The 24346-nt window shown below is 45.4% G+C and overlaps 2 protein-coding genes and 1 long non-coding RNA gene across 9 annotated transcripts in view; 1 reads left to right on the top strand and 2 right to left on the bottom strand.

The window, feature by feature from the left end:
• Window positions 1–1373: 1373 nt before the first annotated feature.
• Window positions 1374–3503, bottom strand: LOC120024985. Its single transcript, XR_005472961.1, has 3 exons — window positions 3342–3503; window positions 2625–2807; window positions 1374–1903 (listed from the first exon to the last, which is right to left on the bottom strand). It is a non-coding gene; the product is annotated as an uncharacterized LOC120024985 (long non-coding RNA).
• A 115-nt stretch (window positions 3504–3618) lies between these two features.
• Window positions 3619–4850, top strand: LOC120024981 (DNA-binding protein inhibitor ID-1-like). The gene is made up of 2 exons (XM_038969381.1): window positions 3619–4111; window positions 4330–4850. The coding sequence occupies exons 1-2, from the start codon at window positions 3755–3757 to the stop codon at window positions 4363–4365; spliced, it is 393 nt and encodes a 130-aa protein (XP_038825309.1). The 5' UTR covers window positions 3619–3754; the 3' UTR covers window positions 4366–4850.
• A 3359-nt stretch (window positions 4851–8209) lies between these two features.
• Window positions 8210–24346, bottom strand: part of LOC120060322 (nuclear receptor coactivator 3-like) — a 30804-nt gene continuing 14667 nt past the window's right edge. For 4 of the 7 annotated variants that reach the window (XM_039009533.1, XM_039009552.1, XM_039009542.1 and 1 more), the window contains 20 exons: window positions 18816–19037; window positions 18416–18576; window positions 17132–17232; window positions 16766–16940; window positions 16458–16655; window positions 16166–16252; window positions 15748–15891; window positions 15404–15551; window positions 13666–15235; window positions 13451–13577; window positions 13090–13290; window positions 12643–12876; window positions 12401–12518; window positions 12031–12202; window positions 11565–11912; window positions 11318–11419; window positions 10863–11094; window positions 10442–10622; window positions 10190–10358; window positions 8210–10059 (listed from right to left, as the gene is read on the bottom strand). In XM_039009533.1, the coding sequence (XP_038865461.1) occupies window positions 10048–10059; window positions 10190–10358; window positions 10442–10622; window positions 10863–11094; window positions 11318–11419; window positions 11565–11912; window positions 12031–12202; window positions 12401–12518; window positions 12643–12876; window positions 13090–13290; window positions 13451–13577; window positions 13666–15235; window positions 15404–15551; window positions 15748–15891; window positions 16166–16252; window positions 16458–16655; window positions 16766–16940; window positions 17132–17232; window positions 18416–18576; window positions 18816–19018 (4683 nt within the window). In that variant the 5' untranslated portion in view covers window positions 19019–19037 and the 3' untranslated portion in view covers window positions 8210–10047. Of the gene's footprint in view, window positions 10060–10189; window positions 10359–10441; window positions 10623–10862; window positions 11095–11317; window positions 11420–11564; window positions 11913–12030; window positions 12203–12400; window positions 12519–12642; window positions 12877–13089; window positions 13291–13450; window positions 13578–13665; window positions 15236–15403; window positions 15552–15747; window positions 15892–16165; window positions 16253–16457; window positions 16656–16765; window positions 16941–17131; window positions 17233–18415; window positions 18577–18815; window positions 19038–19936; window positions 20056–24346 lie in introns of all 7 variants that reach the window. The other 3 variants (XM_039009585.1, XM_039009559.1, XM_039009575.1) reach the window with 3 other exon arrangements.

Below are 24346 nucleotides of genomic sequence, written 5' to 3' on the forward strand. Positions count from 1 at the left end.
CTTCCTGTACTCTGCTTTTGTGGAACTACTTTCTGTAGTGATAAAGAGGGCGTATTAGCCAATACACTTCCCCTCTACAAATGGGACAATTTACAGTATAATGACAAGGCTGTGGGGGGGGGGGAAGTTTCTGTACTGGCACAAACTGTTGAAAACACTGCTGTGCTGTACACAGTGTTCCTTCTGAGTGACAGACTGAAAATCTTGCATGCCAGCCTTTTTGATAGTAATAATAATTTATTTGTAAAACACAAACAAAATTCAGCAACAATACATAAAAAATTTGAAAAAACAATAACGATACCTCAAACCATTACCTACTAAAACAAAATATAGACTTTAAGCAGATTAAGTGATCAAACATTAAAAGCTAGATGTGTTTAAAAAAAGGAAATTGAAGCAGACTCCTTGACATCTGTAGGTAGAGCATTCCAGAGCTGTGGGACGACATGTCAGAAGGCCCTGTCAGCCATGCTGCAAAGGTTTGTGCCTGGTGTGACCAGGCTGTTTGAGTTTGATGTTTGTAGCGTGCGTGCTGGGGGAATAGTCCTCTAGAAGTTTGCATATGTATTTACGTGCATCACCCTTAAGGGCCTTAAAAGTCAGCAGCAGAATTTAAAATGTGATCCAGTATTGAACAGGAAGCCAATGGAGGTTGAATAAAATAGGGGTGCTGTGAGTTTTTTGTGTAGTTTGTGAGAGCATCCTGGCAGCTTCGTTCTGCATCATCTGGAGTCGAGACAGAAGCCTTACTGCGATTCCTGTCAGCTGTGCATTACAAGAGTCAAGCTGAGATGTTACCAGGGCATGGACAAGCTTCTCAGCATCCGCAGTGGACAAGAATAACCTGATTCAAGCAATGTTATACAGGTGGAAAATTTTTGAAAGTGCTCATCTTACTCTGTGCACTCTTAGAGCCAAAGTGCACAAGCTCTGTTTTGCTGCAATTAAGTTTTAGGAAGTTCAACTGCATGCATCTCTTGGTTGCATCTAGACAATTCTGTCAGTTTGGTTGTTACAGTCTCAGTGTCCCCTTTTGTTCTCAAATATATTTGTGGGTCAACAGCATAAAAATGAAAGTTTAGTCCAAATCTTTGGATTAGTATATCAAGTGGCAGCATGTATATAGAGAACAGGAGTTGCCCCAGAACAGAGCCCTGTGGGACCCCTTGAGTGACTGTGGCAGGGTTGGGTTCATAATTTCCAAGTGTCACAAATTCTTGTCTATCAGTCAGATAGGAGCAAAACCACTGGAGTGCTGTGCCAGAGAATCCCAAAAAGTTCTTAAGTCTGCTGATGAAAATCTCATGATTCACTGTGTCAAAGGCTGCTGTCTTGTCCAGAAAGAAGTAAAAGGATGCTAGTGTCTCCGTCATCAGCTGCCATCATCAAGTAATTTGATGGATGCTTTAATTGCATGTGTTGACATTGATACATACAGAATACAATGTACAAAGATGAAATACAACGTGGGATCAAATTTTTACCACACATCATTATAATTCATTGGTGCAATTACATGTCAGTTTGCATTCCAGCATTAACTACAATGAATGACTGGCCATGGAAGAGTGGGTGATGGTGGGAGGCATTGCTATTCTGTCAGTTAAAATCAGGAGCTAATATGTTTCACTTTTCTTTTCCCTCCTCTGCCTCTTCCCTCTCTCCTCTCTCTCTTCCATTGCCTTGATGTGGTGCAAACAGGCTGAAAAGGGCCCAGCTGTGTGGAGTTATTGTTGGTGTCAGTAGGAAGTGCTGATAGCTTTTGCAGCTGAACAAAAGCTGGATGAGGGGAATGGAGGGGCGCTCCAGACACTGTGGCTCCAGTCTAGATTCTCTCCCACAATCCCTGCACCGCACTCCCATTGTTGCCCCCTTCTCCCTCTGCCATGTCATCTGCGACCTGGGACAGAGGGCAATATATATATATTAGGTTTAGGGGCTACTGCAGCAAGTAAAAAAAGGTTCCTTGTTAACTATTATTACTGGTAAAAAGAAAATTAAGTCATAATGTTTGCTTGTGAGGCTGGTTGCCTACACCTATGCGTAATTTATTTGGATCCTTATAACAATGGGTTTAGTTCATAAATGTAGTATTAAAAACAATTGCAATTATATACATAAGAAAATTAACCTAGATATCACCAGAAAAACTAGGGGGGAAAAACTAATTAAAAACAGAAAATATTACCTTTATAGTTATTTTTGCATATGGTCTTAAAATGTTGCACAACATATAATTGCACTTTAAAACACTGTTTGCAATCAATAGCTTTGTTAATGAATACATAACTTTTTCTTGGACATTCTAGCTTTTAGAAAAGCTGCATATTTCATATAACACATTTTGCTGGTTGCTAGTGTGTTCATGTAATGAGACATCCACAGAGAGACAGACTCCTGCATATAGACATATTTCCATGTGAAGGAATGCTGCCACAACTTATCCTATCAATTTGGTAAAAATGCGGTACAAAAGCATGCTTTCACTTTACAGCTCTCCGTCTTTATCTTTCTTTCCCTAAATAGTATTTTCGAGTAAACTGGCAACAATGGCCGTTTCCAGGTGCGTGGGGCGGTAATATCATCAGAGTGATTTAAGGTGATAAATGAATGATGATCACCGCAGCCAGTTTGTTCTCAGGGTTTGCGCGCTATGCAGGTGAATGGGGGAATGAGAGCCTGTTGTTTGAGGTCTCCATAGCGACCGCCCGCTCGGCGCCAGGCTGACAGGCGTCAAGGCTCGGATGAATGGGTGACGTCACGGCGCTGGCGCCTGCCAGTCTGCCCCGTCTTGTTTGGACAATCTGGGGGAAGATTCAGAGCAATGCAATTTCAATGTGCATACAAGGCTGAGCACACACGGAGAACATGTGAAGGAATTCGTGAAGTTGCTCACAGGAACTTCCCTTCACGAGAGGAAAGAGTCTGTGCTAAAAGTGCAGTTTGTAAAAGTGCAGTTTGTAAGTAGGCAATAAAGAGACAACAGATTCTCTGCCATCTATGTTAACAGGAGAAAGTGCACCAAAGACAGACATGTATAAATAAACCCTTATAATAAAGAAGTACTGCTACACTAAATTGTGAATGTGCGTGTTGGGCCTATAGATCTAGCAAATTGTTTGAATGGACTTGAACCATATACTACCCAATGGTAATAAACCAGTTTATGATCCATAGTCTGGGTAGGTATACGTTTATGGCACCTTAATAACATGGTCATATCTGTGGTGCACTCTCTAACGGTTATTGGGCGAGAAAATTCTCAAGCGCTATGGTTATTACCATCAGCCATTCAATCAATCCCATCCCACACACATTCACAAACACAGCACACATACCCAACACCACCCCTTGAGTGTCCCCAGGAACTCTACACCTGCAGAGTCCCTAAACCATGGACAGCTGGATTCCCACATCTCACCCGTAAAAAGACAGAAATTTGTTTCGATTTGTAACAGCATCCCTCAAACAGAATGTAAATCCTGATAACCAGCGCGCGCTCCCATTGGCCAATAACGCATTTGTGAGCCGTCCTTCTAGCGCTAAAACGGCGGTGCTATTGGCCCTCGCTCTGCAAACAGGACAGCTGTGGGCGCCCCCAAATAGTCTACTATAAATTCAAAGCTGTACACTCGTGCGTTGTTGAGAACTGTCAACATCACTGAGACAACATTCACAAGACTACTAACAAGACGTTTGGAGCCTTCGCTTATCTTTTTACGCACCATTGGAAACTACAATATCAGCCAATATGAAGGTTGTCGGACCTACCTGCGCACTGAAGAGCAAGGTTGGAGGCAAGGACATGGTGCGGTGCCTATCCGACCAGAGCCTTTCCATCTCCAAATGTAAGATCCCGCTGCTGGACGAGCAGATGACCGTGTTTCTGCAGGACATGAACAGCTGTTATAGCAAGCTGAAGGAGCTGGTCCCCACTCTGCCTACCAACAAGAAGGCCAGCAAGGTGGAGATCCTCCAACACGTCATTGACTACATCTGGGACCTGCAGGTCGAACTGGACGAGCCGGAAAATAACCGCCAGCAGAGCAGCGTGCCCCGCACACCTCTGACAACCCTGAACGCAGAGCTGGCCAGCATCACTGTCGAGGTAAATATCACTCTGACACGTCTTTATGAGTTTTTACAAGAGCTACCTAGTGTCTCCCTTCTGACCTAACTGTTAGTAGTAATAAGAAAAGTCTAACTGTGCGTAAATGGGTTTGTTTATAACTGCGCAAAATTATGTTCAGTTTCACATGCGTTTCAGTAGGCAAATCATTTCACTGCAAACACTGACCTAAACGTTTTTATTTTCTCTCTTTCCAGAATGGATGCTCGGATGACAGAATCATGTGCCGCTAGACCTCTCGGAGTATCGACCCATCATTCCAGAGCGACCACCACTATGAATGAACAAGGTTACATTATGTGACATTTTATCACTACCAAACCTTGAGCCAAGTAGGGAAGTTGCAAACTCCCATGCTAGAAAATACTTTCGATGGACATTCTAAAGAAGCGAGGAACTGTCACTCAAGGCATTCGATCCATTTCGAGATCTCGGATCTCAGAGACGATTGGGTCCGAATAGACTGTGTTAGCCAGGGGACCATGGCAGTTACTGCAAACAGCTTTGCCTGTTGTGTAGTTGCTCAATAAGTTTTCTTGTGAAACATGTCGAAATTCAACATTTTATAAAGAAAAGTCATTCATTTTCTCAGATTCCTGAGCGACAAACTGTATTGTATATTACAATGTCACACTATGTGAAAAAAATGTTTATTTTTTTATACAATGTACCTTAAATTGTGTTTTTATTAAAACAAGACAATTATTTTTAAACATGACTTTTATGGTATGTGTGTCACAGATCATTCCCACTCCACATCACATTCAGTTAGGCATAATACATTCATATACTGTTCATTTGTGCACATAAGATGCACAGGCTTGGAGAGATGAGGGAGACAAACATTCCCTGGACTAAGTTCAGGAATAACATCCGTTTTTGTAAAATATAGGTGGGGGGTCTTACTTCTTAATATATCATTCACCTTCAACTATTCAAAATACTTTTTACTATCAGAATTAAGTCATTGAGGAGCTGAGGCAGTTAACAGTTAATGCAGCCTACAACAGCAACTTACAAGTTAGCATACAGTATATATAATAAGTCTTGAGTCGAGAGGTCGTGACAGATATTGACAATGATAACTAGCAGAAAATATTGCTAATCTGTTTGACAATTCAGCACAAGTTATAGGAAAGCATTAGGTCTAATCAGGAATTAAGTAACGTCTGTTCATAAAAAAAATGTAATAGCAATTTGGAACATGCTAAAACACTGATGTAAATTGTGTTTTAGTTGAGGATCCTCTACACTAGCGTTTTCTATTTTGGCAGGGCAGGGGTTAAACTGTTTTTGGAAAGGCAATTCGTTATAAGATTTATTCTGTCTCCCTGGTGCAATGTTTTCCCATTTCCCTGCATTGGCGACGCGCACAGCTGCAGCCCCGGCGTTCTGAGGCACGGCCAGTGTGGGATTGTCTTTGTGTGATAGCTTTGTGCCAAGGGCAGGGGCGGGCGGTGCGGCCCAGACTGAGAGGCGCCTCGGCACACCTGGGGAAGTTCAGGTTAAACTGCTCCACATTCCTCAACACACAGCTGATTGAAACATTAACAAACAGTAATCCACGAAACAGGCCGCAGATGGGTGGGGTGCTCTACCAAGAAAGAGACTGACTGTTATAGATTCTATTCCCACACAGAGACAAAGTATATAGTAATAGCACGTTTATACTGTAACATAAGTACGCTAAATAATTTAGACTATTTTAAATTAAATCTGCGTAATATGCTTAGCCTACTTGTGGATGAAATATGCCACGTTTTCTGTTATTTTTCCAATAACAATAAATCCCTGTTTGAACTGGCTTTTCAATCATACATTTTTTCAGAGGAAAGTTAGAGCCCTCTTACAGGCTACAGACATCAATTCAACGTCTGTTCTACGTTGGTTCAACGTACTTTCATTAAAATGGAGGTGGAAACAATGTTGATTGAACCAGTGTATGCCTAGTGGGTTCTGACTGGGAAGGTTTTGTAGGCTACAGATGGGGCCTAGCTTACACTGTAATATATGCCTAACATTTGTTTGCCTTAAAGCCGAACAATCACAAAACAGCAAAATTATATTGTATCTTTCCTGAATACTTTAGGCATGCATGCGTATTGTAGCCTCTGTCTATGTTTTTTTGGAATACCTTATAATATACCGCACCCATGTGGCCGCTTGGTAGACTGCAGTCCACCCAAATGACATCAACTGTCTGTCTTGTTCATGGTTAATTCACATGCTATAAACTGGCACCAAGTGAAGGCAGCAATCGAACCACAGCTGTCATTTGTGTAAAACAACCACTATGCAATGTTATTGGGATGTGGGCTACACTCTTTACGGTAAAAAAATTTTTCACTCAATTCCTTCTTGTTGCAGTAAAATATACTGAACAACAATGTAAAAACAGAACATGCAACAATTTCAAAGATTTTACTGAGTAACAGTTTATATAAAGGAAATCAGTCAATTGAAATAAAATCGTCAGGCCCTAATCTGGGAATACAGATATGCATCTGTTGGTCACAAATATCTTTAAAAAAGGTAGGGGTGGGGATAAGAAAACCAGTCAGTATCTGGTGTTACCACCACTTGCCTCATGCAGCGTGACATCTCTTTCGCATAGAGTTGATCAGGCTGTTGATTGTGGCCTGTGGAATATTGTCCCACTCCTTTTCAATGGGTTTGCTTTGTTGCTGGAAATTGGAGGGAACTGGAACACGCTGTCGTACACGTTGATCCAGAACATCCCAAACATGCTTAACAGGTTACATTTCTGGTGAGTATACAGGCCATAGAAGAACTGGGACATTTTCAGTTTACAGGAATTGTGTACAGATCCTTGCGACATGGGGCCATGCATTATGCTGAAACATCAGGTGATGGTGGGGGAGGAATGGGCCTCAAGATCTCATGGTATATCTGTACATTCAAATGACCATAGATGAAATTCAATTGTTTGTTGTCCGTAGCTTATGCCTGCCCATACAATAACCCCACCATGGGGCACTCTGTTCACAACGTCGACATCAGCAAACCGCACGCCCACGACGCCATACGTGGTCTGCGGTTGTGAGGCCGGTTGTATGTACTGCTAAATTCTCTAAAACTACGTTGGAGGCAGCTTAGGGTAGGGAAATTAACTATTTTATCGGTCAATAGCTCTGCTCTGGTGGACATTCCTGCAGTCAGCATGCCAATTGCACGCTCCCTAAAAACTTGACACATCTGTGACATTGTGTTGCGTAACAAAACTGCTCATTTTAGTGGCCCTTTATTGTCCCCAGCACAAGGTGACCTGTGTAATGATCATGCTGTTTAATCATCTTCTTGATATGTCATACTTGACAGGTGGATGGATTATCTTGGCAAAGGAGAAATGCTCACTAACAGGAATGTAAACACATTGTTGCACAACATGAGAAATATGCTGTGTGTGTGGAACATTTCTGGGAGCTTTTATTTCAGCTCATGAAACCAACACTTTACATGTTGCGTTTATATATTTTTGTTCAACACACACACTATACCTGGGTTGCACCTGTGAAATACGCCAGTGAATGCGAATTGAAGCAGTATATATATATATATATATAAATCATGGGCCCCCAGATAAGTAATAATAGTATTAGGCTTGAGGTGGACAGTGTCAAGAGCGCTACCCTCTGGTGTTATTGCGCCACGAGAAGGACAAAGCAATTTGACCCTGATTTGAACCTTTGGTGCACGTGTGTTAATATGCCAGCCCGATTCTGATAATTTATTTCACCAATTGGTCTTTTCACCCATCAGATCAGCTCTGAAAAAGATCTGATGTTAAAGGATCAAAAGACCAAATAGTGAAAAAACATTTCAGGATTTGGCTGCTCATCTAAAACGCAGCTTAAACCATTATTTACATAGGCTCATCAATCCATTGGTAGAGTAGGCCAAGATTAACCTCCATCGCACTCGGTTCTTGGCAGTCTTTTCCAGCTTGTTCCACCCTATGAAAAGTTCTTGGTGTCCGTCTCAAGATCCAGAGATGAGCCATGCCTCAGACAACCCTCAATTCTTCTTGAGCAATAAATTGTGGACAAAAGACAACTGTTGGAGCCATGAGTGTTTAAATAGAAATTTGTATTTACATCAATATCAACATCAGTTAATGCTAGCCAAGTTCCTTTGGAATGCCACTAACCATAACCCTTACCCAACATTAACCTTTAAAAAAAATGTCAACTTAGAGATGTCCCAAGGATCCAGGATAGCATGGCCCTATCAACATCGAGACAAAAACCGTCGGAATATACATCCTGTAAAACAAAGGAAAACTACAAAAATTAACATACCCAGGTGAATCCTTTGTTTTTGACTTCATTGCATTTCTACATAATGAAATTACTTAAGTAATTAACCTGGACAAAACAGAATGTTATTTTCAGGAAAAAAAGGTTGATATGCCTTTCATTCTGTTGCATGCCACTGCAAAGGGCTTCGACCAGTCACTGAATCACCCATCACTGCTACTGTTAGCTACCCACTGGCTTCTGAACAACAGTACTCAGTCCCCTATGCTATCAGTACAATATCATAATATGATGATATGTACCTAGTTACTGTCCGCATATACAACTCGTAGATAAAAATGTACACTGTCAAAAACCATACAAAGACCTGGAAAAATATCTTTGGATTGCGCAAGATTTAAGGTACATTTCTTGGAGTCAAGAGTAACAGTCAAAGGACATAAAACACTAGTGAGAGCTAGGAAAGAAAGGAAGAACTACTTTATAAACAGTCCCTAGTCAATAACGCCACCCCATCTTTTCTATAATACTCATACACACGCCAACATAGCAGCTTGCCAGGAAGCTCTGCTCATTTGAAAGACTGTCCTTTCTTCATTCACTGCAATCCAGTGTTAGTTTCCATCACCACCAAACCTTTTGATAATTTCAAAGCTCCAAACTGTCAATGCACCACATCCAAATAAAAGTGCTTCTAAAAAGAAACACATGGCTGTTATCACTTAGAATAAACATGTTCAGAGGATAATGACAAAGTGGAAAGTGGGAAACCCTCACTCAGTTCAAAATGTTAAAATAAACTGCAAACTAAAATGGTATTGACCTTGTAGACAAATACACAAGTTAGAATTTGACCAAGTCTCATACTCTGTGCAAAAAAAGTGATCTATAAAAAGCATGTGCGATACTTTTGTAGCATATTTACAATTCGTATTCACATTGAATAAATTGTGATATTAATACTGCAGTACCGTTTGCTTATGAGTTTGACACTCAGTTTCCATCTAAAGCATAGAAAGTTGTATTGCTTGAATCTGCATAATATAGAAATAACCTGCGCAAACAGCTCCCAAAATTTATTTAAAAAAATTAAATAGAGGGGCATATCCAAAGGATAAAAGAAAAAGAAACCAATGCTGTGAATGCATTGAATCTTGTAAGGCTGTAATGACTAAGATATATTGCAACAGCCTTTTACATAGAAGCCCTCTGGTAAAGTGCAGCCATAGCTAGTTGTACCGTATCCCATCCTGTATCAAATAGATTCTGTTGCCCAGCACACATACGATGCGGCCTCCTCTGGTGTAGCAGACACACTCCCACAGGAAGAACAAGCAGGGCCTCTTCTTGAACTAAGGTCATACACACTCCACCCAGAGAGGGGCAAGCCTACAACGGGAGGCTGCATTAGGTATGAGGTGTATCTTTATTCCAGAGTCTCTCACTGTGTAGTTGGTTTGTTTTCACTGTGGCTTATTATGAGTGTCCTCCACGCGCAAGCCGGAGAACAGTGGAGGGAGAAGATCTTGGGGCTGTGCCCTAGCCATCCCTTCTCCCACCCACACTGCAGACACATAGGTGGGGCACTGCAGTCTTTGCTGTCCTCCTGGTGAGGGCACTTATAGGTTACAGAAATGTTCAGCAATATTTCTGTAAATGACAAAATGGATGGACAGATGTTACAATAAATCCACACTGTTCAGGCTGAGCTATCAAACCACTACCGGGAAGTTATTACCTTTAACTATTTTAATGTATTAACACATTTCAAACAATCTACCTGTTCAGGTCCCATTGGCATCCGGCCCATTCCCATGGAGTTCAGGCCCATCTGTGCTCCACCAGCACCACTGACCGGGCCTGGCCCGCCCATGGAGCCATTCATCATGGGCCCCCCAAACTGGCCTGGGTTCCCCTGCTGGGTGAACTGATGATGCTGGGGGTATGAGCTGAAACACAGAAAGAACAGAGAAGATCGAGAGAACAGGAAGTACTGTTTTCCCCCCCATTATATTCAGCGTATCAGACATACTTGTTCCGTGGAATTCCACCCTGTGGCCAGCCTTTCATGTCTGCTGACTGGTACATGGGGCCGCTGTGGGGGTGGTGTTGCATCATGGGATTCTGAGGCACTCCCACACAACCTGGCATCATGTTGCTGGGCGGGCTGCTGCCTGCACCTACAAACGAGTGGTCCCCCTGCTGGCTCATTCCTGTAAGGACAGCCAGGTCTTAGAATGAACAATGCATACTTGTAATGATGTGTTAAAAATAGCAGTTAGAAAGAGGACAGCTAACATTACAACCCCTATGAATGGGCAAACTCCTCGTCAGAAGGGTATGAATGGGAAAGGGAGTAGGGACAGGAGTATAGAGCCTTCTATTTTAGAGAATAGCCAATGGAGGAGATGCATCAAGCCTAATAAATAAATGGAAATGTATCCTGGTCAGACCATAGTTTCCGCCGTAGTTGAACTGCTCCTGTCCTGGCTGGTTCATGGTGGGTCCTGACATTGGGTTGTCCATGCCTGCAGGGGCCGTGATGTTAGGTGGGGGGCTGAAGCCTCCTGCTGCAGCCTGTTGCTGCTGCTGCTGCATTAGCATCATCATCCTCTGTCTCCTCATCTGTAGTGTCATCATCTCTCTGCTGCGCTGAGCCATCATCTGAGCATTCAGGAATCCAGGCTGCCCAAACAAACAGACAGGGGAAAACACTGATATGACTACAAGCATTTCGCTACTCTCGCAATAACATCTGCTAACCATGTGTATGTGACCAATAACATTTGATTTCCTGCATGGCAACAGGATGGGTTTAATCAGTGTGTGTGTGTGAGAGCGAGAGGTGGTCTGCCCTACCAGATGTTGATTTTATGGAACATGACATGGGAGTGGTGTGACTACCTACCTGACTCCCCATACTGGGCTGCATCCCAGGCCGCAACGTGGGGTTTCCTGTAGGGGTATTCTCCATCTTGATGCCCATACCCTGACGGGTCTGGTTCATGAACTACAGAGGGAAAGAATAAAGTTAGTCACATTTTCCATCCATATAGGTGATCCACCTGCCTGCGGTCACGTGCCTCTACATCTAGACATCAATCAAATATAGCCTTTCCTGCAACTTTGAAGTGACGTGTGCCATATGCTCATACCTGCTGGCCCTGTAACCTCTGCACCAGCTGCTGTCTAAGGGGCTTGATGGCACTCATGCGGGGTCTCATGTTGGCGCGGGGGTGGCCCATCTCCCCCATGCCAGGGAAGCCCTCTGAGCCTTGCTGGCCCCCCATCTGGTTCATCATGGGGTTGAAACCAGCAGGGGACTGGCCCTGCATGGGGTTACCCCCATAAGCTGACTGCATGCCCATAGAGGGGGGTCCTGGGTACCCCTGGCCATACATGGGCTTCTGCTCCATCCCCATGGAGGTGTCTGGTCCTGGGCCAGCGAAGGGCTCCGATGGGGGCCTCCGCCCCGGACCTGGCTGTGGCTCTGGACCATGAGTCTGGGAAGGAGAGAGGTTAGACATGGTCAATATAACAGTATGATTCTTGTCACATGGTTTATAGGCACTGTAAATTAAGGACTCAGCTCCATGTTATCTGGAAGTCCTCATAAGGTACCTGTCCTACGAGGTCGGGGATGCCCAGGGCCCGGTCGATTTCCTCCAGGGCTATAACATCAGTGTTGTTGAGCAGAGAGTCCAGCTGGTCCAGCAGTGCCAGCTCATCACTCTGCCCCTGGCTGGTGGAGGGCGGAACCAGGAGCTCATCCAGGGGGTTCCCAAACGGACGCCTGGTACACAACAAGGAGGGGGGTTAGTACAGTACAGGCACCAGTTGTACTGTATACAGAGGAGCCAACACACTCCAGACCAAGTGCTAATTATGTTTGGGTTAACAGGAGACAGCAAACAGATGAGGGAGGGAACAATGACGTAGACAGCGAGTGTGTATAAATGTGAGTGTGTTTATGATTAAGATGGTTTTTCACCTATTTGTGTTAGTGGGTGGTCTGTCCATTCCCATGGCACTGTCAGGCCAGGAGGGGGAGTGAGGTGGAGGACCCTGCCCACTGAAGGGACTCATCCCCATATTCACCTCATTGGAAGCTACAGAGAGTGGAATTCAGCATGAACCAATCATACACAAACATGAACACGCATACAGTTGGTCATAAATACTCAAACAAACTACATGTAATATTCACTCACCCCGCCCACACACTCTACATACCCATTTCCATGAGTTGCTGCTTCAGCATAGACCTGGTGTTGCCAGGTAAACTATTGGATCGGTTGACCAAGGGGCCTCTCATTATGCCCTTGGAGATGAAGTCCATCCCTGGCCGGCCCATTGAGGGGTGTCCTGGTGCCCCCACAGGACTGCCACTGGACCTTGGCATCCCCCAGTCACCTTGCCCTGCCATGGAGGGCCGCTGTGGCATTCCCATAGCCCTGTTCATACCTCCTAGGGAACAGTCTTGTTAACGTCCATTAACTAAATACATCCAACTGTAGTACTGAACAGCAGTGCTGTCATTGGAGTGTAATAAGGAGAGGCCAGAAAGATCACTAGATTGAGAGGGAAAGAGGCAAAATCCACATGCTGAAACCAATCAACCCAACGTAAGTGAGCAAGTAAGTTCTTTGTTCGCGGCACCACCCTGTGGTGGACACATACCCATGCCTCCAGGTCCTGGAAAACCGTTGGTCATGCCTGGCCGGATAGGGGCCTCCATGTTCTCCAGTTTGATGAGGGTGGGGCAGGGGACGTTCCTCCTCCCTGCCAGGCCTCCACCACCATCTAGGGGCCTAGCGACCAATGACAGAGCCCTTTGGAGGGAACCACGCTGGGCAGACATCATGGCTCCTCTCCCCCCATCTGGAACACACAGAGGAAGGGTCAGTACAGGCCAATGACAAACACTCTACATATGGTAAGGATGTGTGGTTTGCTGCATAAGTCATTGTAAAAAATGGGCAACATATTAGCACTTCTGGAATTATCTATTCAGAATTAAGAGCCACTCATGCTAGTTTACCATGCAAACTGTTTGGGCCACTTCCCCGCTGGTTCCCCCCTTCTTTTCCTGCTCTGGAGTCGGGCTCGGGATAAAACCCAGCGCTGGAGTTCCTGCAGCCTCCAAGAATTGTCTCCAGGGTTTCCAACTGGGAAGGAAAACAAACAAATGTTAACAAGCTGCTCTTTGCTGAATAAATATAAATTAATTAACCAAAGGCACAATGTCTCTCCTACCTCATCAGGCGGTTCAGTCTTGACCTTCCCCACCATGGGGTTGGGTTCAGAGGTTGTGACCCCTGAGGCTCCCCTCCCCTCTAGCTCATCCAGCTTTGGCTTGACATCACTCCTTGCCCCTTCGGAGTCGTCCTTGTTGAGGAGGTAGTGGAGGAGGGCGTGGGTCTTCTCCTTGGGGCTGTGCAGCTCTTGCTTCATCTCAGCCCCCCTTGACCCTGGCCCCAATCCTGGACCTCCTGGCCCAGCCTCTGGACCACCATCAGTGACCTTTCCCGTGGCCTCAGCTGTGATTCGGGCCACCTCATCTGGGGTGTTGCCGTTCTGCAGCAGCTTGTGGAGTATCTTGTGCTTCTCCTGCAGGGACTGGTTGGCAAAGTGTACTGCTGCAGCCCCTGTTCCTAGGCCTTGCTGTCCCACTGCAGCAGTGGAGGATGACACACCCGTGGAGGGGCTGGGCATACCCCCCATGCGCTCCTTGGCCTTAGAGCCCATGGGGGTGGTGCCAAGGCCAGCCTGGGGGTTAGGGGGCACTTGCTCCTCTGTAGGGGACGTGAGGAGCTGCAGGAGCTTCTTATGGCCCCCCTTGTTGTCAGGGCCCCGTCTGTTGGCTTCTCCCCAGGCTGGGCCCTCCCTGTTGGCCTGGCTGTCTGGCTTGTCTGAGGTCCCCTCTGTGGTGGGGGTATGTTGCTGCTGCTCCCCTCCACTGGCCAGTGAGCTACCCGGGCTCTTTGAGTCTGAACTGCCTGGTTTACAGACCGTGCCCTGCCCCTGGCTTTGTCCCTGCTGGGTGGAGTTGACGCTTGGGGAGCTGTCAGGCTTGTGTGCGGGTGGAGAGGTGAGTGCAGGTAGAGAGGTGCCCACCCCCTCACTGATGGCCTGGAGGGCATTTAGGGAGCTGCTAGAGAAGCCAGTGCTCACTCCAGACCCCCCTGGGTGACCCGAGCTCATGGGAGAGTGCATACCTCCTGGAGAGAAGGGGCTAGCGCACATTTTGGGGCTCCCCCTTACTCTAGGGGATCCCATGATGTTCTGCTGGGGGGGATTCATACCTGGACTGCCCTGGGGTGGGCTAGTCATGGCCCCCATGCCGTACCCCGCTCCATGGAACGGGGCCTGCTGCTGCTGAGGATGCTGTAGATGCTGCTGATGCATTCCAGGGAGGCTCATCTGACTCCTCTGGTTCATCCGATTTATCTGGTTCATCTGACTCATAGAATTAATCTGGTTCATGGAATTCATCTGAGAGTTCATTGGATGCATGGAGTTTGTTTGATTAATGGAATTCATCGGACTCATATTGTTCATTGAATTCATTTCAGAGTTCATTTGATGCATCGAAGGGTTCATTTGATTCATCGAGTTAGTCTGATTAATGGAGTTCATCCTGTTGCCAGCTGCATACGGGGGTCCGCCTCTCTGACCCACGTGCCCCTGCTCTGCCCCTATGCCGAAGCCCCTATTCATGCCACCCATGCCCCCTCCAGGAGCCATGTTTATCTGGGTGTTGGGGAGGCCCATGCCCTGGTGCCTCATCACACCCCCCTGGTTGGTTTGGAAGCCATTCTGCTCCCTGGCAGGGAGAAGGAGAATGAGAAGTCAGGAGTGGGAAACACTATCTACAATACAGTAAAAACCTCAATCTGACCTACTACAACTGGACAAAGAAAACAGTCAAATCCTACACTGAGTGGGTGATGGTGATGCCATGGTTCTGAGCGCACCAAGCTGACATACTAACCTCTGTAGCAGGTGGGTAGAAAGGAAGGTGGGTGGCTCATTGGAGGTGTGGTTACGACACAGTTCGCTCCTGGTTTGAGCAGTGACCGGGGTGCCGTCGGAGAGAGAGAACCGGTAAGATGGCGTCTCGGCACGGCCATGCAGGAAGGCTGGAGAGAACCATGAAGACAGAAAATGAGACTGACCAACCAAAATGCTTATCACCTAATAGTAGTCTGTTATAAATTAGGAGCAGAGATGCTTTGTACTTGTGCATTTGTTGCTCAGTATCAAGGTGAGACATTGTGAGAAGACATGGTTATATTGCAGGGAGCCAGAAGAGAAGAGTATAGCAGAGAGACTTACCCTCCTGGTAGTGACGTTTGTAGGACCAGGGCTGGCCCTCGCTGCGATGGAGGAACATTTGCATGCAGCGCCTCACCAGGTCCTCCCAGCCTGGATGCATGGTGGTGTGGAGAGAACTCTGCTGTTCGATCTCTATCAGTTTACCTATCAGACAACACAACCACAGGGGTCACATATATTGCAACTGTATTCTTATTTCATTTTGATCAACAAATGTTGTGTTGATCAAAATCAAATTATTCCATCTGTGTCCAAGACTCAAATTCATGTTCTAAAACAGTACAGTCCTCAATATATGCAGATCAATAGACAATCCCAACAGTTTGAGAGCGTGTTCGGTTACTCAGATTGAACGAATGGCGCGAGCATTTGAATAGAGAATGAACACGTGACTGTAGTGCGTTTACAGTCGTCTCACCTGAGAGCTCATGGCGGGTGCTGAACCTCTCGGTCCTCTCCACTGCATTGACGCGACGGGCCACGCAGATCATACACGACTGCAGGTCTGGACATACACAGCCACAGCCCAGTCAGTATACACAATCATTCTCAAATAAACCTAGAGCAGGCTCTACAACACTTCTGTCCCAGTTCCCATAATACATTTACAGAAAGTCAATGTGAGAAGTACAGCAGGTCTGCATCATAAATAGAAAATACACATTTAACTGTTACACATGATTGAGGATGTCCTGCCCCTAGCCCACTACCTTCTCCTTCCTCCATCATGGCACGGGGCTGGGTCAGGGCGAAGCACTGCATGGTCTCGTAGCGCTGCCTGTTGGGACCCTCAGACGGACCATGGTTCTGATAGTTCTGTCCGTGACCGTATTTCACCAGCATACGACAGTTAAAGGTGTGGCTCTTCTGCCGCAGTGCCTCTCCTCCCCATGACCCACCATTGGGTGCTGGATGAGATAAAGGGACACAATAATTACTTTCATGCCATTCTGCAGTGCCACTAAAAAAAAGTGAAATGACATATGTTCAAGTTTTATTGGGACTGTGTGTCTCGCACCGTTGTTCTTGGGCAGGTTCTTGTGCAGCTGTTCCCGGTCATCCTCATGGAGGATGTTGTAGACAGAGGTATTGATGAGCTCCTCCTGTTTGTACTGTAGGTACTGGGTCACGTTGTCAGACACAAACACGATACTGCCCTCCCGGTTCACCACAAACAGAAACCCATCCAGTGCCTGAGGCAGAGGAGAGAGGGGGAGGGAGGAACAGGGGGAGATAATTGTGTTTGTCAATAACTATCAATACGAATGTTTGTGACCAGCTGCACATAAAAGAGCTAATCACAGCCTTGTATGTCACCGATTCAACATAAGGAGGTGAACCTAATTCCACTGCCCTTTGACCCCCACCCTGTCCACAGGCTAACCTGTAGCAGCAGCGGTCCCAGATGGTCCTTGTCAATGACCCCTTGACCAGTGGAAGACACATCTGCCTTCTGGATGTCGTCGTCGCTGCATGAACTCTTCCCTGCAGAGGGACAAGGATCCAGTCACTTCACATTAGATAAGGTAAATCCAAATATTATAGTGCAACACACATTGCAGGACATAACTCTAAACAAGCAGCTTGATATCCATTGTGGAATTATGAGGATAAATTAGAAACTGCAAAACAGTTTTGCAGGAGACCAAAATTAGCCTCCAGACACCAGTTATCCAGCCAACCATGTCACTAAAAATTAAACTGTCCACCACCAGGAGGCAGTATTAACAAAGTTTATACACTTCTAAAAATACCATTAGATTCAATCATGATATAGTTCAGTGTTCAACATATTCTGATTCGAAGAGAGATACACTTGGAAGGGAGATCTTGAACAACAATAGCTTTTGGTTCTTTATTTAGAGTTACACAAGGCTAACACTAATGTGAGGGAAGAGATAAGAGTAGAACTAAATTAGACAGGAGTAAAGGAATTGGAGAAAAAGAGGGCAAGAGATAGGTGGTTAAAAGGTAACAGAACAAGAGGGCCTTCATCATTCACTTCCTGTAATTATGGCAACTTGGCTGTACAAAGCTCCAAGCAGCAGCAGCCAGCTGTGGCCCTGGGGTGGATACCAATCCAATAACTTTCCTTCCTTCTCACCGGTCTAATCCGAGTGAATTGCATCGGTATAAACTGCACATAATTTACCTGAAGGCTAGATGGAGCTAATACCATACTGCTTACACGATCCAACCACTTCAGAGCCGCAAAGGGCAAGGGGGGGGGGGGGGGGGGGGGGGGATTTATGGTGCTGGAATCCCTCGCTTATCTTGAGAGCCCTCCCCTTCCACCCTGCTCTCCAGTCCCATCCGTCTCCCAGGCTGGGCCTGCCACTCCAGTGCAAACAGACACATGAGCCTGGAGCACCATGGCCTTGAGCCATCACCACCACGACTCAATTACAGGTGTTCATTTCCCCCAAACACAAACACCGAGGCCAGGCAGCCACCACCTAACAGCTTCATCACTGACAGTCTCTACAGCCCAGGTTGACACGGCATCCTCCTAATCATAAAACCATGCACTGAGCAAATACTACAGCAATGATTTATGAATGACTAACCATGTTCTCCTACCTCCTTTTTTTGTTAAGCTAAAATCAAAAACATGCTGATATTAAGAGCACACTAGTGGTATCAGTAGAGAGCATTGGGCAGCTGGTACCTTGCTCTTTGATTTGCCTGATCTGCCGGACGGTTTCCTTGAGGATGGCACATTTGTCTGGCTTAACGTTGAAGCTGACCATGTTGCTGAGGTTGGCAGAGATCAGCTCAGCCAGCTCCTCGATGTATTTACTCTCCTGCTCCCTTCTGCGCTTGTCACACCTGCAGGGTGGGGGAGGGTACGGTCAAATGTGTCACCATGACAACCACACCTATCCCTCCATAATGACCAGAAATCTATGGGAATGAAAAATAGATATTGAAGCCAAGGAAAGGGGCATTTCACAGAGGCTAGGGAGGAAAGAAAACTCTTTGCTTATAAACACACTAAGACAGGCACACACAAAGAGAGAAAAAGGAAGGAGATGCAGACGGAGGCACAGCTCCCAACAGTGACTCGCCCAAGGCCTGGTGTATCACAGCTCCCAACAGTGACTCGCCCAAGGCCTGGTGTATCACAGCTCCCAACAGTGACTCGCCCAAGGCCTGGTGTATCACAGCTCCCAACAGTGACTCGCCCAAGGCCTGGTGTATCACAGGTGGAGATCTTGCGTTTCCGTTTGGAGCACATGGGCGCCATGGAGTTGTCTGCCACGCCACTCATCCTCAGCACATATCAGCACCTGGGGAGACAAGACAGATCTGAGACGCAGACACTGACTGACATGTGACCAGTGCTACTGACTGGCTTATTGAACTTCATTCCGCTCCGATTTATGCGTTACAGCAAGGGTTTCCAGACACTTTTTTTATTCAGGCCCCCCTTCCAGCATTGGGGAACAACCCATGCACGCCACGTCTATTTCTATGGGCACATGCACTGTTAATTACCCTCATTTGCAGAAAAAAAATGTGGGGGTTTTAAAGGCAATTGTCTTGCAATTCTATACATTTTCCCATGGCTAATGTGCATTCATGGGCTAAAAACATTAGCTGACATGGGTTAGTTGATTTAGACATTTCTGACAAGTTATAAATAGCTAAGGTATGCAATGACTGATATGACAAGAGGAAAACTGATGATGTACTACCCAATTTCAAAATTGCACCTTGTGCATTCTACTATTACAACTTTTAAGATTAAGTTGCACCTTGTCCAAGAGGTTTGTCCATTACTACTATTATTCCATACACTAACTACCAAAATCCCTCTGCTATTTTTCTTTTGAATTGACATATTAACAAAGGCGATTGACAGTAAGCTGAGTTAGCTAGTAGCTATACGAGTCTCCCTACATAGCATTTGATAGGAGGAAATTCACATATGTTCCAGTGTGAGGGACTGATGATGTGATTTAAAGCCTCTGGAGAAATGAGTCATCCTGCGTTCAGCCTGCTGCTGCCTGCTCTACTCCTCCTTCTCTAGCGGTACAGTAGTCAATAAACACCAGCACAAGCTGAATTGTGTTCATGGAAAGCAATAGAAATGTTGGTCCTGAGATTAGACTATACTGCATTCACGTTTCCAACAGCCCCTGCCTCCACTACACACACCTCTTCCCTTCATGTCCACTTCTCTTACCCCGAATCCTCCCTCTACATCTGCTGTTCTTCTTCGTAGACTCTGCCCTTGTTTTCCTCCCCTGGACTGGCCTTGACCCCCTCAGGGTTCACACCAGAGGAAGACGTCCACTACTTTCCCTTTCCCACACCAAAGAAGAAAAAAAAACATTCAAGTTCATTGTTCCAGCGCTTGAGAGGTAGGCTACGGCACACACACACACACACACACACACAACTGAAATGGGCAGGCAAGCACACTGGCACGCACAGACATACTGTCTTTCTCACAAATCGTACACACACGCTATGAGCTCATCATTCCTGAGTGGAAAACTGCAGAATGGATGAGAGCCGTTATGCAACCTCAGTCCAAAACTGCAGGCTTGGACGTGTTGAGCACCACCTCTGACACTCCTAGGGGGTTTCTCAATATACATACTACCGTGCTCCACGCGCTCATGCTTCAAGTGCATCCCCCGAGGATGTTTGTGAAGATCGGATAGTGTGGAGAACACATAAAACATTTGAGAAGCACCCACACCCCCCCTACTGTATTACCTCATGCTGCACCCCCATTCACTGAACCTTCTTCCAGCCAGGACAATGGCAACAAAAGTTACTTCATAACTATCAGCTAGCTACTGCATGTGCGAATCATAATAATCTAACCAGATCGCAAAGATGACTTTAACTAACGTTAAGGCAGATGTCAATTCTTCGTGTGTAGCTAGCTAAATTATTTGTGGCTATATCTGGCTTGCTAACTAAAAGAAGTTGCTAGCCTGTTAGTGCTATTGACTTAAGTTTTTTTTTTTATATTAAAATACTAGGCAAGTCAGTTAAGAACAAATTCTTATTTACAATGACAGCCTACCACGGCCAAACCCGGGGCAATTGCACGCCGCCCTATGGGACACCCAATCATGTCCGGATGTCATACAGCCTGGAATCGAACCAGGGACTGTAGTGACACCTCAGTCAGTGCCTTAGACCGCTGCGCCACTCGGGAACCCGGACTTACTATGGGCTTGCGACCTACGCACACTACAGTGGGTATTGGGGCGGCAGGTAGCCTAGTGTTTAGAGCATTGGACTAGTAACTGAAAGGTTGCAAGATCGAATCCCCGAGCTGACAAAATAAAAATCTGTCGTTCTGCCCCTGAACAAGGCAGTTAACCCACTGTTCCTAGGCTGTCATTGTAAATAAGAATTTGTTCTTAACTGACTTGCCTAGTTAAATAAAGGTAAACAATTAAATGTAATTTCTTTTAAATTGTAGGCAGGTAAAAAAAAAAAAAAAAAAGCCCAAATTACACAACATGCATTTATTAACTTATCAAGATAAAATATTCTAGCCAGGCAACATACAGTATGCGATGTGATTGGGCAACATTTCAATCCGAAGTCAGTTTATTTTCTCTCGCTTCAGCTCAAACAATGGCCGCCATTGATTTCAAGAAAATGTGCATAATTTTTTTACGTGGTTGCGTCATATATTTCTGTGCATACTTTCTGTTGAAGCTTCCAAATATGTACAAACGGAGTATGCATTTGATTAGTGCTCCTTTTTCGCATACTTTGATCTGGACTCGTACTCCGACCCTCCCGTGCTAGGAGCACAGTAGTACGTATTGAGAAACACTCCTAGTCTCCTGTAGAGCGCCACCGCTGACACACTCCTTAGTCTAAGCCATACGTCTCCACTGCATGCTCCCTGTTCAATCTCCTTTTCACCATCCCTCTAAATCTGTCTTTCCCTCATTTTCTCCCCCCCCCTCACATCTTAGAGCAGAGTCCCGCTTGTCGGTACTGAAAGAAAAAAAGGTCCTGACTGTATACAAGACATAGGGGGAAAAGAACAAAAATATTTTGACAACCATGCTGCCCAGTGGCATCAAACTGAATATATTTGCATACATGCACAAAACATTAGGAACACCTTCCTAATATTCAGAACAGACTCAATTTGTTGGAGAATTGACTCAACAAGGTGTCAAAAGCATTCCACAGGGATGCTGGCCCATGTTGACTCCAATGCTTCCCACAGTTTTGTCAATTTGGCTGGATGTCTTTTGGGTGGTGGACCATTCTTGAAACAGAGGAAATTGTTGTGTGAAAAACCCAACAACGCTGCAGTTCTTGACACTCATTCAAAGGCACTTAAATCTTTTGTCTTGCCCATTCACTCTCTGAATGGCACACATACACAATCCATGTCTCAATTGTCTCACGGCTTAAACATTCTTTAACCTGTCTCCTCCCCTTCAGCTACACTGATTGAAGCGGATTTAACAGGTGACGTTAATAAGAAATCAGACTGACATGGTGAACCCAGGTGAAAGCTAGGTCATTCCATTTGTTGTTCGCTTTTACTTCAACTTTTCGATAGACCTATACTCTGAAGAGGAAGGAAACAAATGTACGCCAGCTAGATACACCCTTTCTATTTCAGAGAGTCGTTGTCTGAACAGAAGCCCACCATGAACAAGTCACAACAAGCCTGGCATTATGTAAATTATCCTGAATCAGCCACTTCTGACAATGTGAAACTTGGCCAGAGATTGGGAGATGTTTGTTCCAGGTACGGGGCAGGTTTTAAAGTGATAGGAATTGAAAGCAGTTAACGGTTTTATAAGACAGCACAGGCCTACAAAGTTTGTTGAACTAGATAGATAATTTGGAGAATAATGTGCAGCGTAAATGGCATGGACTCCACATGTTCACACACCTTCACCTGATTGTCTCCGATCCCAATCCATTCAAAGTCTATGACCTCAATGTCTCAGCACAGCCTGTTATGAGAGAAGAGACCAGTTCACACACACTATACACTGGCAGGTCTAAAGCAAGTATTCTGACCAAGAAAATAAATAAATAAAAAAGGCTACTGAGCAGTAAATGGTCAATGGATGCTACCAGTCAGTCTGACAGACAGGACTAAGATAAAAAGGTGAGAGTTGGTGAACAAAATTAACCAAGCCCAATGTGGCTCCTGAAAATTATAACGTAACAAACTGCAAGTTCATTTGGCTATTTTGAGTTTGTTCACCAACTTGCTTTTATTAGAGATGTTTTAATATGGACTATGTCCCGCCTTCTAAGCACTACAGTAATGAGCGATCCCATTGGCTGGCTGATACTATTTAGAACAGAACCCACACTCTTCTACTTCCTGTTAAAATGTTTAATATTTGGTAGAACTTCATGGGAACAGTCATTCTAAAAAGAAACAGGAAGCCACAGAAGATAGCATCCTGTTTGCATCCTCTCTCATCGTCCCCTGCCTCATCACTTCCTGGATGTGGCCAACCATCCACAACATTGACATATTCTGTGTATCTGTCCCTTTCTCGCTCCATCTGCATCTTTAATACCCTCAGTACCAAACAACGGTAAGCTATCCCCTGTCCGTTTTCTTGGTAACCTAGTCACTTAATTTCCACATCATCTCCTAGCCCCCATTGGAGGGGTCACCTGCATTATTCATAGGTCAACTTCCTGCCGACACACGAGAAAGTAGGCACTGCTAGCGTGGCAACAACTGTGTGTGCCTATGGGATCTTCCACGCAGATCAAATCCTAAGGGTCTTCCACAGCAACTGAGATAAAAGGTACAGCTGAAGGCAGCTGAATATGATGGGGGAGGTGCAGTAGACGGGAGGAAGAGGGAGGAAAAGGAGGTATAGTAAGGGGAGGAGGAAGAGCGTTGGGCTGAGCTCTAGAGCTGCAGTGTCCCTCAGTCAGGACCAGAATAGCGAGGAGCCGGGGACATTCCAGCAGAGCCTGAAATCAAGGCTGTAATCTGAGCTCTGTGAGACGCAGGCTAAATAACAAACATGTCCCACCCAAAACAAAGAAAACACAAACGGACTTACCATACCACAGCTTTCACACTCACAGCTACACGCAAACGTATACATAACCACAACATACTAAGCCGACAAGCCATCACCCACTGACGATACCATCCTGAGAGTGGGATCTGTCTTTTGTCTTCAAATATAAAAATAGTGGCAGAAACATTTGGAGCCTTTCTTTAACGATGTATAGCTACCCCACTCACCCACCTACTTGACACACCCCCTTCCACACAGTCTTACAGAAACAAAAAGGCATCTACTGGATTTTAGGATGAGTGCAAAATGAAACAGAATTATTTCCTGTTTTTCTTCAAAGACCAGCCCCACCTCAGGAGCATGCTTAGAGTTCACACTTTGGGATGACGACAGGTACATTACAATAGCTGCTGCTCACACTGCTGGAGCTTTTCTCCCGTGTCAACCCAGTGTCATATCCATTTTATACAATTGACGTTGACAGACTTGTGCACATCACAAATAATGTGTTTTCACAACCATGTACAGTGCCTTCAGAAAGTATTCATACCCATGTATGTGTTACAGCACAAATTAAAAATGGCTGAAATATA

This window comes from Salvelinus namaycush, chromosome 2 (assembly GCF_016432855.1).
Source record: "Salvelinus namaycush isolate Seneca chromosome 2, SaNama_1.0, whole genome shotgun sequence".
In the NCBI taxonomy this organism is placed as follows: Eukaryota; Metazoa; Chordata; class Actinopteri; order Salmoniformes; family Salmonidae; genus Salvelinus; species Salvelinus namaycush.